General features: G+C 28.6%; 3 protein-coding genes across 7 annotated transcripts; 2 read left to right on the forward strand and 1 right to left on the reverse strand.

Annotated features, from left to right (window-relative positions):
- The first annotated feature begins 95 nt into the window (after window positions 1-95).
- LOC123305461 (UPF0598 protein CG30010) lies at window positions 96-3,103 on the forward strand. The gene is made up of 2 exons (XM_044887178.1): window positions 96-389; window positions 2,308-3,103. The coding sequence occupies exons 1-2, from the start codon at window positions 249-251 to the stop codon at window positions 2,803-2,805; spliced, it is 639 nt and encodes a 212-aa protein (XP_044743113.1). The 5' UTR covers window positions 96-248; the 3' UTR covers window positions 2,806-3,103.
- Window positions 3,104-7,565: 4,462 nt separating this feature from the next.
- Window positions 7,566-18,684, reverse strand: LOC123305459 (protein crossbronx homolog). Of its 5 annotated transcripts, none has more exons than XM_044887176.1 (5): window positions 18,627-18,684; window positions 11,548-11,711; window positions 11,168-11,232; window positions 9,718-9,818; window positions 7,566-8,441 (listed from the first exon to the last, which is right to left on the reverse strand). In XM_044887176.1, the coding sequence occupies exons 2-5, from the start codon at window positions 11,619-11,621 to the stop codon at window positions 7,974-7,976; spliced, it is 708 nt and encodes a 235-aa protein (XP_044743111.1). In that variant the 5' UTR covers window positions 11,622-11,711; window positions 18,627-18,684; the 3' UTR covers window positions 7,566-7,973. The 5 variants fall into 5 exon arrangements, with proteins under 5 accessions (XP_044743111.1, XP_044743110.1, XP_044743109.1 ...); XM_044887175.1 differs by lacking the exon at window positions 18,627-18,684 and adding an exon at window positions 12,193-12,337; XM_044887174.1 differs by lacking the exon at window positions 18,627-18,684 and adding an exon at window positions 12,065-12,141.
- On the forward strand, window positions 17,935-18,598 carry LOC123305462 (M-phase phosphoprotein 6). The gene has a single exon (XM_044887179.1). The coding sequence runs from the start codon at window positions 18,032-18,034 to the stop codon at window positions 18,488-18,490; it is 459 nt and encodes a 152-aa protein (XP_044743114.1). The 5' UTR covers window positions 17,935-18,031; the 3' UTR covers window positions 18,491-18,598.
- Window positions 18,685-19,510: the final 826 nt, after the last annotated feature.

Genomic DNA, 19,510 nt, shown 5'->3' on the forward strand with positions numbered 1-19,510 from the left:
AAATTTATATTATAAAATCACATAACATAATCAGACAAATTACAATTGACATATTTAAGTCAAAGTGACGTTTAACAGTCCATTTTATACTAATAGTTGTCAAATTTGATAACTAGTGTGAAATGTCCCATAGACTTAAATAGTAACAAATCATTTTTACTATAAAGTTTCGATTCTAAAGTTCAATTTTGCCAATTTGTCATATTCAATTAATTTATTGTTTATTTTATATTGTTGAAACATTTGAAATGTTTATTTTAACATCCAAATGGAATATTTACAAAAGGCATTTAACAGTGACGACCAAAATGTTCATATCATATGTGCAGGGTCAATCTCCCAAACCTAAAATTCGAGAATATTTTTATTTTATCGATCATCAAGGAATGGTAACTATAAAATTAATGCAAAATTTTTTACTAACATTTAAAAAGATTAATTTATTTAACTAAAAATTTATAAATCATTAATTATCATTTGTAAGTCCAAAATAAATTTTGTACCATTTTGTACAGATTCATACAAAACTAAATAACATAATCAAAAATAAAATTCGTAATTACTATAGATATGAATAAAAATATAGTCTAGTAAATCACAGACATATATACAATAGACCACTAATCAGTACCATGCACTAAGATAATATAAAGACAAGTATTCTAATCCTGCAATGCTGAATATTTCTTGTTAAAAGCTCATGAACATTCTACAGATGCTATAATGATTTTTCATAGCTAGTGAAAACTTCTTCGGCTTTTTTCAGAAGTTGATATACTGCCTCACTAGGATGGTTAAAGTGGCCAGAATTTATTGCATCTGTGTGATCAGAGCTTGCATTTGTTAAAGGTACTGGATAATTAATTGCTCTTTCACATACTTCGCAATCAAGGAGGATGAAACAAATACTGCTCAACCACAAATGATAATAGAGTCCGTATTTTTGAATTTCTGTTAATTCACAATTATCAGATATTTCGATGATATATTGTGTTTCATCAACTAAACAATAAAGGAAGCTCTTTAATTTTTTGACGCAGAAATTCGTCTTCTCTCTCGCTTTGCATATCGCATCCACTTACAAGCTAGCGTTCTCTAAATTAATTTCTTAAAGATATGGTATGACGTCATATGGGTCAAATGTATGTAATTAAGATTTATAATTTTATGGTTATGAATTCTTATCTATATCTTTATTTTGTTAATTGTTGCAGTTATTGTTACTTCTTAGTCTCCAGTATTAGGAGAATATAAAAACTGTTTCATTCGAAAATTCGCCTGTTCATAATTATAACTAATTTTGTTACTCTTGGTTGGTTATTTATTATAGTGGATTTGAGATTTTAAATTTCAATTATTCAGGGAAGGGCTATTACACCTCCCCTACTACCCCCTCTGCATCCGTTATTTTCCCTTCTGTATTTTTATAATACCTGGATTAATTTAATATAATTTTTAGTAATTTTTATACTATCTATATATATGAAGTATATCAAGGTATACTAACTCTGGTGTAAAAAATTTTTGTAGAAAGAAGAATTCTGAAAGTCTTAGGAACTCTGAATTTCTCAACGTTTTCGGACTGTCAGAGTTATTCAAACTTAAGAGTCTGAATTAGGCAGTCCAAAAACGTCGAGAAATCCAAAGTTATTCAGAGTTCCTAAGACTTTTCCACTTTTTCAGTTTTTAAGACTTTTCTTTCTTCAAATATTTTTTCCACCAGAGAAGTTTAGTCTCAAGTTTATAACGCTTAAAAATATGATGCTACGAACAATTAACTTTTGGTATAGGTGAGGTGTTCATAAAATCCATTTCCGGTTTTCCGTCATTTTCCATTGATGATTTGCTGTTATAGCTATATTGTTTGGGTTAGCAATTTTTTCTACTTCAAAATGACTACGAACTAGTTTCTGTGTAGAACAAGTCGATCCTCATCAATATCGGATCCAAAAAACTCCAATACTTCTTTTTGAAATTCGTCATGCCTATAAAGAAAACTCTTTGTATAAGAACTCATCGATTAATCACTTTTGATACTTTTTGATTATGTTATTTTAGCTTGTTTGTTTACGTAGAGCACTATAAACTAGGGATGAGAAAGATATCAATAATCTATGAGATCGGTGTATTTCCACCCCTTTTATCTGTATAAATGTATGTTTGACAGGCGGGTAAATTCAAATTATTCGAACCCCAAAATTATAGTAAATTAGTTAAGAAGTATGAAAGATTACGGAGCTTATTTCGTACAGGATTCTCTAATAATTTTGTACAGGATTATATTACAAATAATCAATTAATTTTCAGTTATTTTTAGATGATGCAAGAATTAAAAACTTCACATCATGCTTCAAAGACAAAAAATTCTTAGAGTTCTTCTTCAAACGTTTGCGAATAAATGATACTGGGAGATATATGGAAGATTTTCCTTATCTATCAATTTGTGGTCGCGAAAGAAATTTTATTCGATGTGATGATCTACCAATAGTCTACACACATGTAATCAAAAAAGGAAACGAAAATCATCTGTCGTATGCATATGCAGGAGATTTATTAAGTGTTAAATTTCAACCTGAAACAATTTATATGAAACCAGAAAATGGACGAATTTATCATCCAGCTCCTGATAAATATAGTGGAATTGGATTAATTCGATCGAAGTTAGCAATTGAATTTAGTAAATATTTTGAATTTAGTAATAAAAATAGTGAAATACCTGAATATTTTACGTGGGATAATGAAAAGTATAAATTAAATCATGATTGGTACCAACAATTAAGTCAACAGAAAAAACAAATTAGCTAATTTATTATTTACAAATCGCCATGCTTGCGAACCTTCGTAGTCTTATTGATAGCGAATTTTCTGAAATGAAGCAAGTGTACATTTTATTTAAAAAAATGATTATTTTTTATTTCGAACATATTTCAAAAAACTGTTCAAGTAAAGACACGCTAAAGTAAAAGCGCTGTTTGATAAAGGTAAAATATATTTATTTTCTTTACTTGAATAGTTTTTGGACAACTGTCCGAAACAATAGCAAATCGTTAAAAAGGCCTACCATTTTCTGTATTTGATATGATGTTTATAATAAAGAACAGAGAACTTCTAGGTACTAGAAAATTTTTTTTCGAAAAGCTCCCTAAATCCCGTAGAAGACTTGCAAAAAAAATTTGTATGCAGTTTCTGAAAAAATGTTACCTTTTTAATGGAAGAAACAACTTCCTAATTTAAGTGTACTCCTGGATTAACTAAAAAATTTAAGTGTCCTCCTGGACTAACCTGGCTTTTAACCCAAGACTGCTTGCTTCCAATGTATTTTGAGTTTTCTTGCCTTTATAAATTTAAAAAAAAAACATAACACAGGAGCTGTGTTAGCTAAGCAAATTCCCTCAGAGATTCCCTTTTTATTTTTCGAAGAATTTTTATTTCGAAAAATAAGTGCCAAGAGAAAAAATTATACGAGTACTTTTTTGCTTAAAAAAACTGATCAAAAAATACAAAAATATTTTTTATTTTGAAAAAATTCAAAATTTTGTATTTGCACACACCCTCCCCCCTTGTTTATCTGTCGATTTTTCTTATTAACAAACTTGACAATTCAAATACTAAAACTCTTCTTAATGCCAAATTTTATTCAAATCGGACTAAAATTGCGACCGCGAGAGAGTTTACAGACACATAAAACGTATTTGACACATAGAACATCGAATTTTCTTGATATGTGTATAAAAGAAAGTTATGACCCTTTTAGTGTAATAGTTGTTTGCTACGTTGTTTTTGTACTCCGCAAACACTGTTACACACATTACTTTCTTTTATACACATTACTAATTTCGAAAAACATGGTGTTTTTAATACAAATTCTATCCATGCAAGTAAAAAAAAAAATAAAAAAGCATACTTAAAAGGTCCGCTGGAGCTTATAAACAAACAGAATTAGGTAAATCGACACAATTTTCCCTCTTTTCTTCAACTGCCCTGGTGGAAAAAATATTTGAAGAAAAAATAAGTCTTAAAAACTCTAAAGTCTTAGAAACGCTGAAAAAGTCTTAGGAACTCTGAATTAGACAGTCCAAAAACGTTGAGAAATTCAGAGTTCCTAAGACTTTTTCAGAGTTTTTAAGACTTGACTTCAAAAATTTTTTCAGCCAGAGTGGTTCGTAATTGAATAATCAATATCTTTTTTTTATAAAAATTTGCTATAAATCGTTTATGCTCTATGACTTTTGGGCATTCCTTTATCAAAATTCGGAATCTGTGTAGTATTACATTTTTCAACCATTTTGACAGTTGCAAAATTCCTTTCATTTTTTCCACGCATTCTGTTCTCCACTTCCTTTTAACTTATATGACAAACAGAACTGTCGGAAAACATGAAAATCGAAAAAGTTGATTTCCATACATTCGATACTTGAGCCACAAAACTTACCATTATCAATTCTCAAAATGTCAGACAAAAAGAATCGTGGAAATTTCGCTTCATTATGGGCATTATTTTAAATTATATTAAAAAATTTTGTTTCAATATACAATTTATTTATAGTATTGTGGTATTTATTTCCTCTCGGAACAATTATGTCTATACTCAAAGTTAACAAAAATGTATTATACTAATTGTCATTAAAAAATCATTTGTGCTTAATACGAGAAAATTCGTACAAATATAATAGAAAAAGTACAAAAAGTCATATTTAAACATCTGTTTTTTTTTTTTACATAAGTTCTCACTTTGTTTATAATACCAACTCCACTTTCATTATTGAATGCGTTTCAAAAATGCGTTATGAATTTTCAAGGTATCTTTCAAAAATATTCTCTGATTCCAAAAATATCAAACCATGTAAAACTCACTATACTCTCAGCTAGTTTTTACGATATTAAAAAATTATCTCGACAGAATTTAAAAAAACAGTAGGAGAGTTGAGACATTGCTCTGTATGGATTTTAAATGTTGAATATTTGTGATCAATGATCAAAACCTAAATTAATATCTTAGTTATTTTAAATAAATTTTATGTTAACAGAATGTCTTGTAAAATCATTAATCATATGTATCCACAAATGTATTTTAAAATACAGGAACCGCATTTTGTCAATTGATTCAAAAAAGCTTATAGATTAATGTCCCGGATGTTACCAGAAACACTATTGTTTCAATTTTTGTACATTTCCCCTTGTCCCCAGAAACAGTTAAATATCAATTTTTGAACCAGATAAAGCTATCCAAGATTTTTTGGATCATTTTACGTCATTAAGGCCTCTTTTTAAATAATTTTGGAAATATATTTTTAAATAAACACTACATGTTAAAAAAGTATCATAAAATGTACATTAATATTATGGATATAAAATCAATCTAATACTAGTTCATATCCCCCAATATTAGTTCATATTTTTATTCTTTTGAGGAAACTGATCTTGTAAGCCTTGATCTCTCGCGTTGAATAAAAATAAAATAATTGAATCAGCAATTTTGAAAAGGGCACATGTCTGAATACTTAAACTTTTCCGGAAAAAAACAATTATTTTCTAATTAAGTATAATATTTAATAAAAATATTTTTGAGTTACATTTTGGGACATCATCTCTTAGAGTTGTGACCTTTTCAAAATTATTTCTGTACACGCCATGACGTTGACAATAGCAAAGCAATACCAAAGACATGCATTTTACAAACACAATTGGTACAGGGAAGCATTCAAAACATATTGTCATGAAAAAAACGAGATGTGCCCTTTTCAAAATTGCTGATTCAATTTATTTTAAAGGGAAATTAATATTTGTTTTTATTCTAATTTCCATTATTACCCCAACAGAAAGTGATTCGACTTAAAAAAAATCTTATGTAGATACCACATAACTCTCTTTTACATTTATAAACTGGTCAAAAAAGGTGCAGAACTAGAGGTTACATAATATTGCTAAATTCTAAATTTCAACATTAGACGGCTAATGGTTTTTGAATTATGAAAATGTCCAAAATATTTGATATCGCTACCTTTCAAGGAAGTATAAAAGAGGGGTAAAATTCAATTAAATTAATAAAATAAAATAATATAAAAATTTTGATGGACAGGCTAAGGCTCATGTAAAATATAAACAAACTTGTAATTATAGTAAAAGAATTAGCTATGAACTTTATTAACAACATTCCTAACAAGATCGTATTAGGAACCAAATATATCTTTAAAGCTTAAAAAACTAGTTTAAAAAAATAATATTAAAATTGCACAATTTAAAAACAAATGTCTATAATATTATTTGTATGTACAATGTATTTTTAGTCTAAGAGCCTATCTATAGCGAAAAAAAAAAAATAGTTGAATTCCAACCTGCAGTCATTTCAGCAATTTTTCTTTACGTGGTAATATCACAAATATTTTAAGTGCCACAAAAAAAATTTAGGTCAACTTCAGAAAGGTGATTCATGGCTGAACTGTTTCCACGCTAATACAACTCGCACTCGATCGATTTTTTTCGTATGTTAGGAAATAAACACCGACATCAGTATATTTGGACAAATGATTGCAAGTTGGAATACAACTTTTTTTTTTTTCGATACACTGGCTCTTATAATAATTAGTGGAGCTCCTGGAGCATTAAACAAACAAAAAGCTCGGATTTCCGAGATAGTGATTGAAAATTAAAAAACATACATAGAATGTTTAGCTAATAATATATATGAAAAAGTTTACCTATTAAAAAATTGTGATCTCCATTTTTAACCCCCGAAGAGGCGTGTTATAAGTTTGTTTGACCGCTTTGCGTGCCTGTCTGTGGCATTTAATTTTTTTTTTCTTTGTTTGAGAGGTAATTTAACGAAGAGCGTTCTTAGTTAAGTTTAAATGCAAGTTTAAAATTTAAAAAAAAAAAGAAAACAAACAAACAGACAAATTAAAAATAGAATATTAAAAATTAGAAAAGTTTATATAATCAACACAATTATGGCCTCCGCCTTTTAATTGGTTTTCGAAAATTTTTTTTTTTTCGACTTTCTAGCTTCAAAATTGACCGGCTGCCCATTCAATCAAATGAAAAAGGAACTATCTTGTAAGTCGTTAAAGATAGAACAAAATTTTAAAAAGTTATTTCTTATAAAAAAATAAACAACTTTTGTTTGAAATATTTGTTTGTAAACATTACTGTTTACTCGTGAAGGCGTCTAGAAAATACCTTCAAAAATTTTTAATCATTCAATCAAATGAAAAAGGATCTATCTTATAAGCCGTTAGAGATAGAACAAAAATTTAAATGTAAAAGTTATTCCTTATAAAAAAATTAACAACTTTTATTTAAATCAGTTTTTGTAAAAAATGTTTCTTATAAAAAAATAAACAACTTTTGTTTGAAATATTTTTTCGTAAACATCACTTTCAAAAAGTACTCAGAAGATACTTTCAAAAATGACGAAATTGTCGAAAGTATTTTCTAGATTTTTTTTTTTCGTTTTTCGAGAATGTTTCACAAAACTACTAATTGACGCTACCTGGAAATTTTCAACTCCCTGCCTTGTATAGTTTTGTAGAAAATGAACACCAAAGTTTTGTCCTAATTTTCGCAGTCACGGGTAAACAGTGGTATATTTTTTTAAAGAAACATTTTTAACATTCAAACTTTTATTATATCTCTAACGGTTTAAGAGATCCCCATATAAGATTGACTGATGCTTCCCATTTACGAACTCAAACTCACTTTGTACGTCCTGAGTACGCTATAAAAACTTCCCGCTTGATATTTCTTACCTTGCTATATATTTCATATATACTATACTATTTTAAATATAATTATATGCTCAAATATATAATTTTTTTTTTAATAGAAAAATTAGGAGCACAAAAAAAGAGGTAAACTTCGCAATTTATGCTATTAAACACACAATCCCACTTCGACCATACAAATTCATTCACTATTACGGAAATCCGAGGTCAAAACTTCCAGGTACTCACTCCACCAAATTGTATATAAAAATGTTATGAATCTTGATCTTGGCTTGATTGATTGCACGTTTTACTTAATGGTTTAAAAGTACCAGGTTCAACCCAAGAGTAACCAGTTGATCGATTATTTTCAGCTGGTGTCGGTTCTAATATAGCTAATCGTACAGGATCATGTTTGACATGATCATATTGACTAAATTGTATATAATGTTTATCGGGTAAAGGTGGTACATCGTATACTTGTTTTACACTCGCATCAATATTGTCTTTAACTCTTTGTACAAATTCATCTCGATTATTTAAGTACATGTCTTTTGCTTCAATGTTTATACAATGTTTTACAGAATGATCTAAATTCAAGAATATATACACTATGTATTGTAATAATTGCCATATATGTTCTTCACCTTTACGCCATTCTGGGAAACCACCACAAATATTCAATTCACCCGTTTCATTATTTATTAGTGGATGGAATACTTTGCTTTGGAAATCGACACGCTAAAAAATAAATAAAGTTCAGTTAAGGTTATTAATTAACTAATGGTAATTAGTCTAATAAAATTATGGTAATAAATAAAATCGTAATAAACATCATGGTATGGTAATAAATAAAAAATTTATGCATCTTTGAAATTTTCCACAGTTGTTTATTAGGTTGTAAAAACTTTGTAAACAAAAGAAGGAAGTATTTTCGTTTTTTTTCGACTTTTTAGCTGTATGTGTAAGATGTGCGCCTACATTTTTCGTTTGAAGCATTTTTGATCGAGTTTCAAGTTATTTTTCGAGTTTCAAGCACATGTCAAAAAGCCACCCTTTTTTATTAATGGAAAGCTTATGAGCTATTTGAGGAAACGCAAGTAGTACTTTAAGTATTTGAGAAAACTTAAAAATTTATTTAGCTCGAGAGCAGTGCATTTTTTATCAGTAGTTTAATAATTGTTAAACTTGTTGCAGAAGAGCGCAAGTTAAAGTAAGCTCCTTTTAGATTATCACCGAATTAGCAAACACCGTATACAAATAATGGAATTTTAACGCTTAGTTCTTAGCGCTTTTAGGCCGCGGACATTTTTATCTTGATACTTAGTAGAATCAATATTCAAATTTTTAGAAAGGTTGAGTTTACTTCAAAAATGATACCGTGCTCCAGTGCTTTTGCACTTTTCAAAGGACCTAGTGTCTTGATGTGAACATCACGAAAATGTGTTTCAAAATTGTATAACACCCCAAATTTTCAAGTTATAGTGGAAAAACCGTTTTTCGTGTACTCCGCGAACTTAAACAATTGTAACTCTGTCAACTTTTCCGTCTACCGAACTTCGATTAATTAACGGTTTTGAAAACTAAAAATATTGAGCTTTCGGAATATATATTTATCTATACTTTCTACAAAAAAATTAGGACATGTTATAAAAGTTATCTAGTATTTACCCATTTTTTCATGTTTTTTACGGTTTGACGTCTTTTTTATGTAATAAATCCTCAAGAATAATTACTTTCTTACAGTTATTATCAAAGAACCTACCTTGAATCAAAAATGCTAGGAATTATCCAAATCGGTTGTAAAATTTTCAAGTACGATTTTTGTAAATAAGAAAATTTGATTCTCATCATATCTTATTTTCTTATTTTTCGATGTCTGATTTGTATCGATATCAGTGGTCATTTAGACATTTGATCAGCATTTAATAAATATTTTCGAATCAACGAAGTTTAATTCGAATGCATTCAAAAGGTTGTTCAGGGATCTTTACTAAAGAATTAATTTGTTACTTACTGGAAATCCACTGTCAGGAAAAGTATCAGGTAATGTAATAGTAAATCGAAAAATGCCATCTTCATATATACCGCTTCTTACAAAAATAACTCCAAACCATACTATAAATAGAAGAAAAGATTTATTTTAGGCGGATCTTGGTTTAGGAATATTACCAGTGTGTGTTTCTGAACATAAGGTGGTTCAGAAACACACACTTCGATTCATTTTTATAAGTTTAGCAAAATTTTAAAGTCCAAAAGAAATTAAATTTTGAAAAAGCACTTAAAAATGTAGGTTTTTAATTTTTAAAAAAGGTTTTTCGGAACCCATATTCTCAGAGCACTTATATTATATATATATATATATATATACGGGGTTCCCGTTATGCGACCCGAAAGATTAAGGCTTAACTGCTTGATTTTAAGAAATTTTTTTTCTGGTATAGATGGTGACTTATTACATTTTAAAATTATTTTCGTAATGAATATTATGTCCGAAAAACATGAAAAGCATCAAAGTTGTGTTTTTTAAAAACGAACACCTTGTATATTATTTTATTTTCAGGTTCTACGAAATATTATCAAAATCATAAAAAAAATCAACGACGTATAGGGTGCACCATCTTTTATGTCGGTATGTAAACATTGAATAACATTTAACAAGCAACCGATTTTTGTATATGAGGTATTTTTATTCAATAGATCTTTTTCACATTTTTTTTTTCTTTTTTTTTTTAAATGAAAGTAAAAGTCTTGATAAATGGGCTAATTTTTTTCCCCGATTTTTTGGAGCCATATGACCGAGAAAACAGAATGAAAATCATTAAAATTCAAATTGGCGAAAACACACGAAGTTACACGAAGGTCGGTTTGACGTCATTTAAAGTTGATAATAATGATATATATTAATACGACTGTTGACACTGTTTTATTGTCATTGCTTGTCGGATTGACATCACAGATCACGTGTGCAGTGGAGCCAAAAAAAATGTTTTAAATTATTTCAAATATTGTCACTTTTTAACAAGTTTTTTTGATAGTTTTTTCATTGTTAAAAATTCGTAATTTTTGAGTTCCAGGCTCTACTCGACCTATATTTTCATAAAAAATTAACAAAAAGCATTTCTGTTTTTCATGAAAAAGGTCTATTTGGTCCTTTGCAATTTATTTGGACTAGATTTTCAATACAAAATCAATCAAATGACCACCTCTACAGTCACTTTTTGGGCATGCAATGACGTTTAATAGATCTTGTATGAATTCTCTGTTCTCCAAATGTAACAATTTTGCTTATTAACGCCGCCAGAGAGTGTGAACTGGTTCTCCAACGAGTAGGAAACCCAAAACTGAACGGAAAAGAGCCACGAAGATTTGTGGTTCTTTATTTAGCTATCCCATTGTTTAAAAATCTTTAGGTATAAAACCCTTTGTTTAAAAATATTTAGGCATAAAATTTTCGTTATACTTACAAAAGGAACTTTTATAGGACGGAATAACATAAATGCCTTGTATATTTTCAGTTTGCAGCATTTTACTAAAATAAAAATAAGGAATTAATCTTTGAACTTAAGTTTTCGAAATTTTAATTAGGAGTGAGGCTATTCGTACACATACGGATCTCTAGCGTGAATAGAATATTTGCGTTTTCCAGTGTCCCATTTTTGAACGCAAGGGCTAAAAACAGAACCCAATCAACTCCACTATTGTCGATAAACTCAACCCAACTAACTTGTAATGATAATAACCAGCTTTTCAGATAATTTATCTTAAAAAGTATTTACGCTAAAGGTCCGCTAGAGACCCGCTTATGTACAAATAGCCTTATCGTTTAATTATAATTTGTACGTACTATTCGGCTAATATAATATATTCCTGTTGGAATATTTTACATAGTTTATCAGTTTCAATGTCATGTACTAACATATTAGGCTCAACATTAGGTTCTGGTGGTAAAACACGTCGTAGTGAACCTTGTCGACGAAATTCTCCACTACTACTACTGCTTGTGTCAGCCTAAAATTAAAAAAAAAGAAAACTTGATTAAATATTTATAATTTTCAGCTGTGTAATTAAATGTTTAATAGTATTTTTTCATTTGTTCACGGATACTCATTTTTTGTTAAATTTTTGTAGTTTTGTCCAATGGATTTAAATTTCAAACGGAAAATTACATGCATTAAATTATTTCATATCTTACTAGCAGAAAATTCAATTGATAATTAATAGATTGAAAAGAAATTAAAACAAATAATGCATAAATTAAAAATGATTAATTGCATTAAATACCAAATAATACAAATAATAATAAAGGTAAGTCATGGAAACGTTGTTAGATATATAATAAAAATAAATAAATAAAAGTTAACCTTGGATAAATTTAATGTAGCATGCATTTCACATAGACATTAATTTTAATAATCGAATAAAATAGATAACAAAAACATTTATAATAAATAAAAATAATAAATAGATTAGAAATATATTAAGAAATTACATTCAAACGAACATAAGATATTTTTGTTGTGAAAAAAATTATGACACCTGATCACAATTTACAATTACTCCTTCCTTTCTATTCTCTACCAGATAATTCACAGGTGGATAATAAATAATTGATCTACAGTAAAACCTCTGTCAATCGTAAACGTTACTTCATTTTTGACATTTCGTCATTTGATAATGTTATCACACGAAAAACCTGATATCATTATTTTTCGGTAATACAAATTTAGATATTACATAAAAAATAACAATTTATACCCAATATATGAAATATATCAGTATTATAATTTAGTCCTAAGTTTATATAACGCTTAAAAATATTGATGCTGCAAACAAAATTTTAGTCCATTTTCGTTTGCCCGTCTATCCGTCCGTCATCTCGATAACTCAAAAACGAAAATCTCGAGCTGAAATTTTTACAGCATACTCAGGAACTCAGGACGTAACAATTACGTTTGAGTTCATAAATGAGCAAGCAAAGGTCAATTGGACTTTGGGTCCCTATTACCCATCTTATAAACCGTAACAGGCAGGAGTATAAAGGTAAAAAATGTTTCTGATAAAAAAATTAAGAACTTTTTTTGTAACATTTTTTCGTAAATATATTTGTTTTCTCATTAAGGTTCAAATTAGGGCAAACTATAAAAAATAAAGAGTTGAAAATTTGTAAGTATAGCTTTAATAGTGAGTATAATGATTTTAATTTATATTAAATCCATCGGATAATATATTTTTGGTTAAAAAAATCGTGTGATAGCATATGAAGATTTCAGAAAATTAAATTAAAATCTTAGAAATTTTTGGAAAAAAATTGCCATTTTATTCAACATGAAACTTTTTTATTTTTTAACTTGTCTTACTTATAAAAATAATACAAGCAGTATTATTCAATAGTGACTACATATAGGTTAGGTTAGGTTAGAGTGGCTGTCCTGGGGTGGGACACATTTAGACCATAGGGTCCGTTGTGATACCGTAAATGGGTAGGCCTATCCCCGGCCACTACTCCACGAACCATTTGGAGCTGTTTAAGAACAGCAGGGGGGCTTTAACGTCGACTGACTTTAGGTCGGAGAGGTCGTCAAAGAGAGGCTGGCTCAAGTAAGTCCATCTCCTGATGAGAAGAGCTGGACAGTGACAGAGAGGATGAGACATTGTGTCCTCCTTCTCACCACTGTGACAGCTCCTGCAGTAGTTGTGATACACTTCCAGGCCCAAGCGTTCAGCATGCTTGCCGCCCAACCAGTGTCCTGTAATAGCCGTAACAACTTTGCGAACAGAGGCCCTTGGAAGTGATATAAGATCTTCGGAACGCCTGCGATTGTACTCAGACTATATATAGGTATTTCAATAATTAATACAGTCAATTGTGTATTTTTACATGTTTTTAATAATTTTATCTTATCATAAATTAATAATACTCGAATAATTTTAGATAACAGAGGAATAATCAAAAATCGATTGTGTTATTTACACTATACTTAGGTAAAAAGTAGTCCATATTCTTAGGTACATACCGATAGAGTAGTCAGTAAACACATCAAATTAAATGTCCGCAAATGGTGGCTTTTATGCCATCTTTCTTTTAATCAAAATTCGATTTTTTCAAGAATAGGACGTCTACAAAGTAAAATCGATTATTATGTTTCCGGATGTTTCCTGAATTGTAAAAATTCTTATGTGTGAATAGCCTTACAGACCAATTTTGTAAGAAATGATTTCAACTAGTTAACTTCTTAAAACAATTTATCTGCATGCGGATCAAAGCAATTAGGTGACGAGTAAGATATAACAGAATAGAGCGAACAAATTTCAAATGATTAATAAAAAAATGTTAGTCTAAGAAGTTTTGCTAGCATTCCTTGTCTTTGGTATCACCCTCAAGTTATTAAAAATGTTGTTTGAATTCCAAAACATTTTCAATTTTTACTTCTAAGATGTATCTAAATTCAAATGCAAGGAAAGGAATGGCAGGAAACAAATGAATTATCCGGAAACACGATTTTATAGTCGATTATCGTTTATCGTTTAGTGTAGGTAAGCAAAAATTAAAAAGAGTTAAATATTCTTTGACTTATTACATTACTTAAGTAGGTACCAAACATTGTTTCTAAGCTTTTATGTGATATTTATTAATTTTACATGGTTACAAGGTTTATAAGGAATTTTGTTACGATAATTTTACTTTTTATGTTTTCGATACGACCACTAGAAACCGAGATATGTCCAAAAAAGTCTAAGTCATGAAAAAGGTCGCTATTTTGGAAAATTGTTTTCTTGGACTATTATTTATTCATGGGTGATTTTTTATTTTCGATTCCATCAAGAACATAATTATAACCATATTTGAGATTTTTTCATGATACCTATTCTTAACGACTTTGAAATAATTTAATCCTATAAAATTTGTCCGTAAATTCCTTATTTTGTCATACTTAATGATGTCTCCTCTTTCGAATATAAAATAAAAATGATAAAATTTCTGAAAAAATTCCATTTTTGACGCCATTTTGTTGGTTAGACATGTTGCACCACTCCGGGAAAGTAAAAAATTTTAAAAAATACTTATTTTGATGTGAAAAGAAAAACCCCAAAGTTTCGCTGCCCGAACTTTTAATCCATATAACAGCCTTTTTTTTGCTTAGTTTTTTTCCAGTATAATGGTTTTTGTTTTTGGAGTTTTTATTTACCTCATAAAAATGTATTGAACTATTGAATTGATGTGAAATTAGCAACTGTTACGATTTCATCCAAGTATCTATCTGTCAAAGTTGGATGTTTACACCATGTTTACTCTTTATAACCTTCATGTTTACACTATCAAAGTTCTAGTAACCATGCAAACAGAATTCACGTTTTTTGGTAACATCAAAGAACTTTGACCAATTTCTTTGAGTGTTAATAGTTCTTAATTAAATGCTATTTAAAGTATTTTGAAGACGCCAGATATTCTTGAAAAGGTTAGATTTTGGTTATATGAAAGTAGCATAATATAATATACAATGGAATCTTGTTAAGTCGTAATCCTCAAGTAAGTCGAAAAATAATCCCATTCCCTTCCACTGAACCCCAAAATACATGGTACCTCGAATTATTAAGACTTTGTAACTTGAACAAAATATTATTCCCTCATTCCCTACGAGGTATTGATATATTTATACTTTGTAACTCGAATTTCAAAAGCAGACTCTCTAAGTCGTAGTTAGTAAAATATGATGACGTCGTAGATAGTAAAATATAATCGCGCCTTTCTAAGTCGAAAATTTAGCAATTAAGTCCTCTGTATCTCAACTACTTGTCAAAAACTCACTCAAGTCTTCTCAACTCGAAATTTTTTGCATTTCCCTTGAGATTCGAGTTAACGAAGTTCCACTTCGTTCGCGTGGCATAATAATAATAGTGTAGACTAACTATTGGTATATTTAAGTAAACTCCGAGCTATGGTATATTTAAGTAAATATATTTTTTTTAACAATAATTTATTATATCACCGATCGAAAATTTTTTATGAAGATATGAAGAATTTTTTATTTTTTGAAGATGTTACAAGTTACTTTATAAAATAAAAAATATACAAAAATAATTCATTATTATTAAAAAAAAAAAGTGCAGAATTAGTTCTTTTCTTCTACTTTTAAAAGTTTTAAAAACTATTGGGTTAGCGGAATAAAAGTATTTTTTAAAAAGGTAGAAAAAGTATATTTTGTTTTGAAAGAATTTTATTAGCGAGTTTGTTTTCCATAATTTATGTATTTCTTTTACACTAATCCCAAAACATTTAACAGAAATTTGCATAAAGAAATATTTCTTTATTAGAAACACCGACTTCTAGTTGTGACTTTTGAACTTTTTACTCTTTTGTTTGTATCATATAAACATTAACTTTTTATATCTAGCTTTTAAGATTTTCATTCAAAATTGTTTACCGTTTACAGAAATTTGCATAAAGAAATATTTGTGCCGTTAGATTGGGAACTTAGGACTCAAAAATTTCAACTCATCGATATCAAAATATCATATATCAAAAGGCTTAACAACGTCAAAATATGAATTTCTGTCGGTATATTTTGTGCAGACAGATGAAATTACTTTCATACCTAATGGAACAATCAACAGAAATATTTTGTACATTGGAGTGATGTTAATCCACGAGATGTGAAAGAAACCAGACATCAATACACCGATGGCCAGAATTAATATCTGGCCAGGTGTTGTAGATGATGAGTTGGTAATATTTTTTTTTAAATAATTTTTCTGTTTAATTTTAACATCTAATTTTTTTTTTTACTATTATAATTTACTGATTGGGCCATTTGAATTTCTTCACAGATTAAACGGACAAATTTATTTAAATTTTTTACAAAATGATCTTACAGTCATAATACAAAAATTTATGCGCAGAAATAAGACAACGAATTATTGGAGCACCAGCCCCTTTTTTAAGGGTTGCCAGAAATCACTTCAATACAGTGTATGGAGAAAATTGGATTGGAAGACGTGGTCCCATTGTAATGCCGCGAGATCTCCAGATCTCAATCCATGCGCTTTTTTTTGTGATATAATAAAAATTTGGTGTATAAAAGAGATAGTCACAGTAGAGTCGAAGTAAGACGACGAATTTTTGATTCTTTTAGAACAATAACTCCGGAAATAATAAGCAGAGCAACCACAAACATCTTAAGAAGGGCTCAAGCATGCGTAGATGTAAATGGGTTACAGTACGAATAACATTTACATTAAAATTAATTATTTGTTTTATATATTAATTATTTATTTATTTAATAAAAATTTGTTCAAAATTAAATATTTTTTTATAAACTTTTATTTAAAAATTCTATAAAATAAAATTGTTCAAAACAAAATCGAAATTGTTAACTCTACATTCCAACAACTTTTGTTTGAAATTTTTTTTATAAAATCAATTAGTATCAAGATTAATTTAATTTTACCATATAAATAAATATATATAATTGGTCTTTTTTCCCGAATTTTGGGAAAATGGCTGAAAATATTCAAATTTTTTTTTAGGGAACAAAATTCCCGAAAATTTTTGTTAATTATGGGGAAATGTTCATAAACGTATTCTCTATAATAGTGCTCTGACCTAATTTTATGATAAAATGACAAGAAAAAAAGTTATTAAACAAAAAAATTTTTGACAAAATTTTGTCACTTTTTTGCTCATAACTTTTTAAATTTTAAGTTTATTGCAAAAAATTACATAGACAAAATTGTAGCCACGACAATTTGCTACAAATTATGCCTTTACAAATTTTTGGAGAAATCAATAGTTTACAAGATACAGCTAAAAATATGTTTCCACCCCTTTTTTCAAGATGGCGGGCGGGGGACAAGGGTGCCAACCCCACAAACTTGGGGTTAAGGTTGTATTGACCCCCCCTACATGTTCCATAAATAAAATCGCGTCCTCCCAAAAATGTTCAGTCAATGTAACATTTCAATGGACTATATGTCTAATCAACCAAGTAACTAATAATTATTTTCTATACTGTCCATTAAACTAGAATGTATTTCGGAACGCCATGCATAGTCATTTAGTCAATCTCAATAGCCAGCATGGTGTTTACATATATGTGACAATATCACTAATATTATTAAATTAAAAAAATTTGTTTAAACTTCAATTAATTTAATAAAAAATGAAAATTAAACATTTTATTTAAATATAACATTATTTTTTCATTAATTTAATATAATGATCCTAGTTTTTTAATGCTACATTCATTATTACTTAAATATTTTAAGGTTATATTTTGTTAAATAGAGTTGTTAACATTCGAATTATTAAACTTTTAAAGTTAACTTTAAAAATGTCTCGCGGTGAATTAAAGACTTCTTTATCCAAAGGTTTACTAAGCATGCGATTCATGCAAAAAAGTAAACAAAAACTCGAAAAAGAAAAAGAGGTTCAAGAAAGTCAAAGTTTATATGCATCAGAAATTACCGATGAAATGAAAAAAGAAGTGACTTTTATAACTGAATTAAGTCGAGGTGCATGTGAAGATGTTATTAAAGGTAGATTATCATTTGGTGGTATCAATCCGGAGATCGAACGAATAATGGCTGAAGAAGCAGCAGCATTAGCTGCAGAGCATGATAAACGTCTTGAAACAAGTATATCAGACGAAAGCATGGCTGAACATTATGTTGGAGTTTCAAGAACTTTTAATAAAAAATTTCAAAAGTATGCAAAACGACATAGACAGGATGAAAATTCAGATTCTTCAAAAAAGAAAAAAAAATTCTTAAAGCCAGTGGATGATGATTGAACTTAATGAATTTAATATTTATATGTATTAATAAACTGTATATATTATTGTATTTGTATATTGGTTGACTTAATTTGTTAAGTTAATAAAACATTTTCAAAAATTCAATTCTAATTTTTATATTTAGCTAACTTACATAATATCTCACATTGGGAGAAAATTGATTGTAAAACAAATTTTGTAGGCGAATTATATATTCCATTTGAAAATAAAAACTATTCTGGAAGAATAAAATCAGTTTTGAAATAAATAATAATATTGGTATTAGTAAATAAATTGATATTTAAAAATAAATTCAGAGACGTATTCTCATATTGCCAAATTAGGCCACATGATGGCAGCAGACATTTGCAAAACTTTTCAAATAAGTGTTTACATTTTTATACCCGGTATATATGAAATATATATCAAGGTATATTAAATTTAGTCTCAAGTATGTATTCCTTCGAAATATTGATGATGAGAACAAAACTTTGATCATAAGATCACCTAATTAGTTCATTTCCGTATGACCATCTGTCTGCCTGGAAACACAAAAACAAAAAGAGATATCGAGATATAAAAATAAATTTTTATAGCGTGCTCAGGAAGTAAAAAATGAATTTGAGTTCGTTTGGGTATTGTGTTCGTAGAATCCATCTTGTAAACCGTTAGAGTTTACAAGAGAGCAATCTTTTTAAATAACGAAAGGAATCAGCTGTCAAAAGCACGCTTTAAACACAATAAAACAAAATTTCTACAAAATAAATAAATATATCAACGCATTCTATAATCGTTCTATAATTTTTTATTCAATGAAAATGATCAGTTCGGTGACCTGATAAAAGGTTTAGTTTTTTACTATCGCGGCACTGAGATCTTAAAAATATTCATGGGATGGGGTTCCTCTATCCAGTTATAATGTAGATTAGTGGTATTTTTATACCATGTATATATGAAATATACATAGTATATATTAAGTTTAGTCCCAAGTTTGTAACGCCTAAAAATATTGATACAGCGAAAAAAATTTTGGTATAG

Source organism: Chrysoperla carnea, chromosome 1, assembly GCF_905475395.1.
Source record: "Chrysoperla carnea chromosome 1, inChrCarn1.1, whole genome shotgun sequence".
Classification (NCBI taxonomy): Eukaryota; Metazoa; Arthropoda; class Insecta; order Neuroptera; family Chrysopidae; genus Chrysoperla; species Chrysoperla carnea.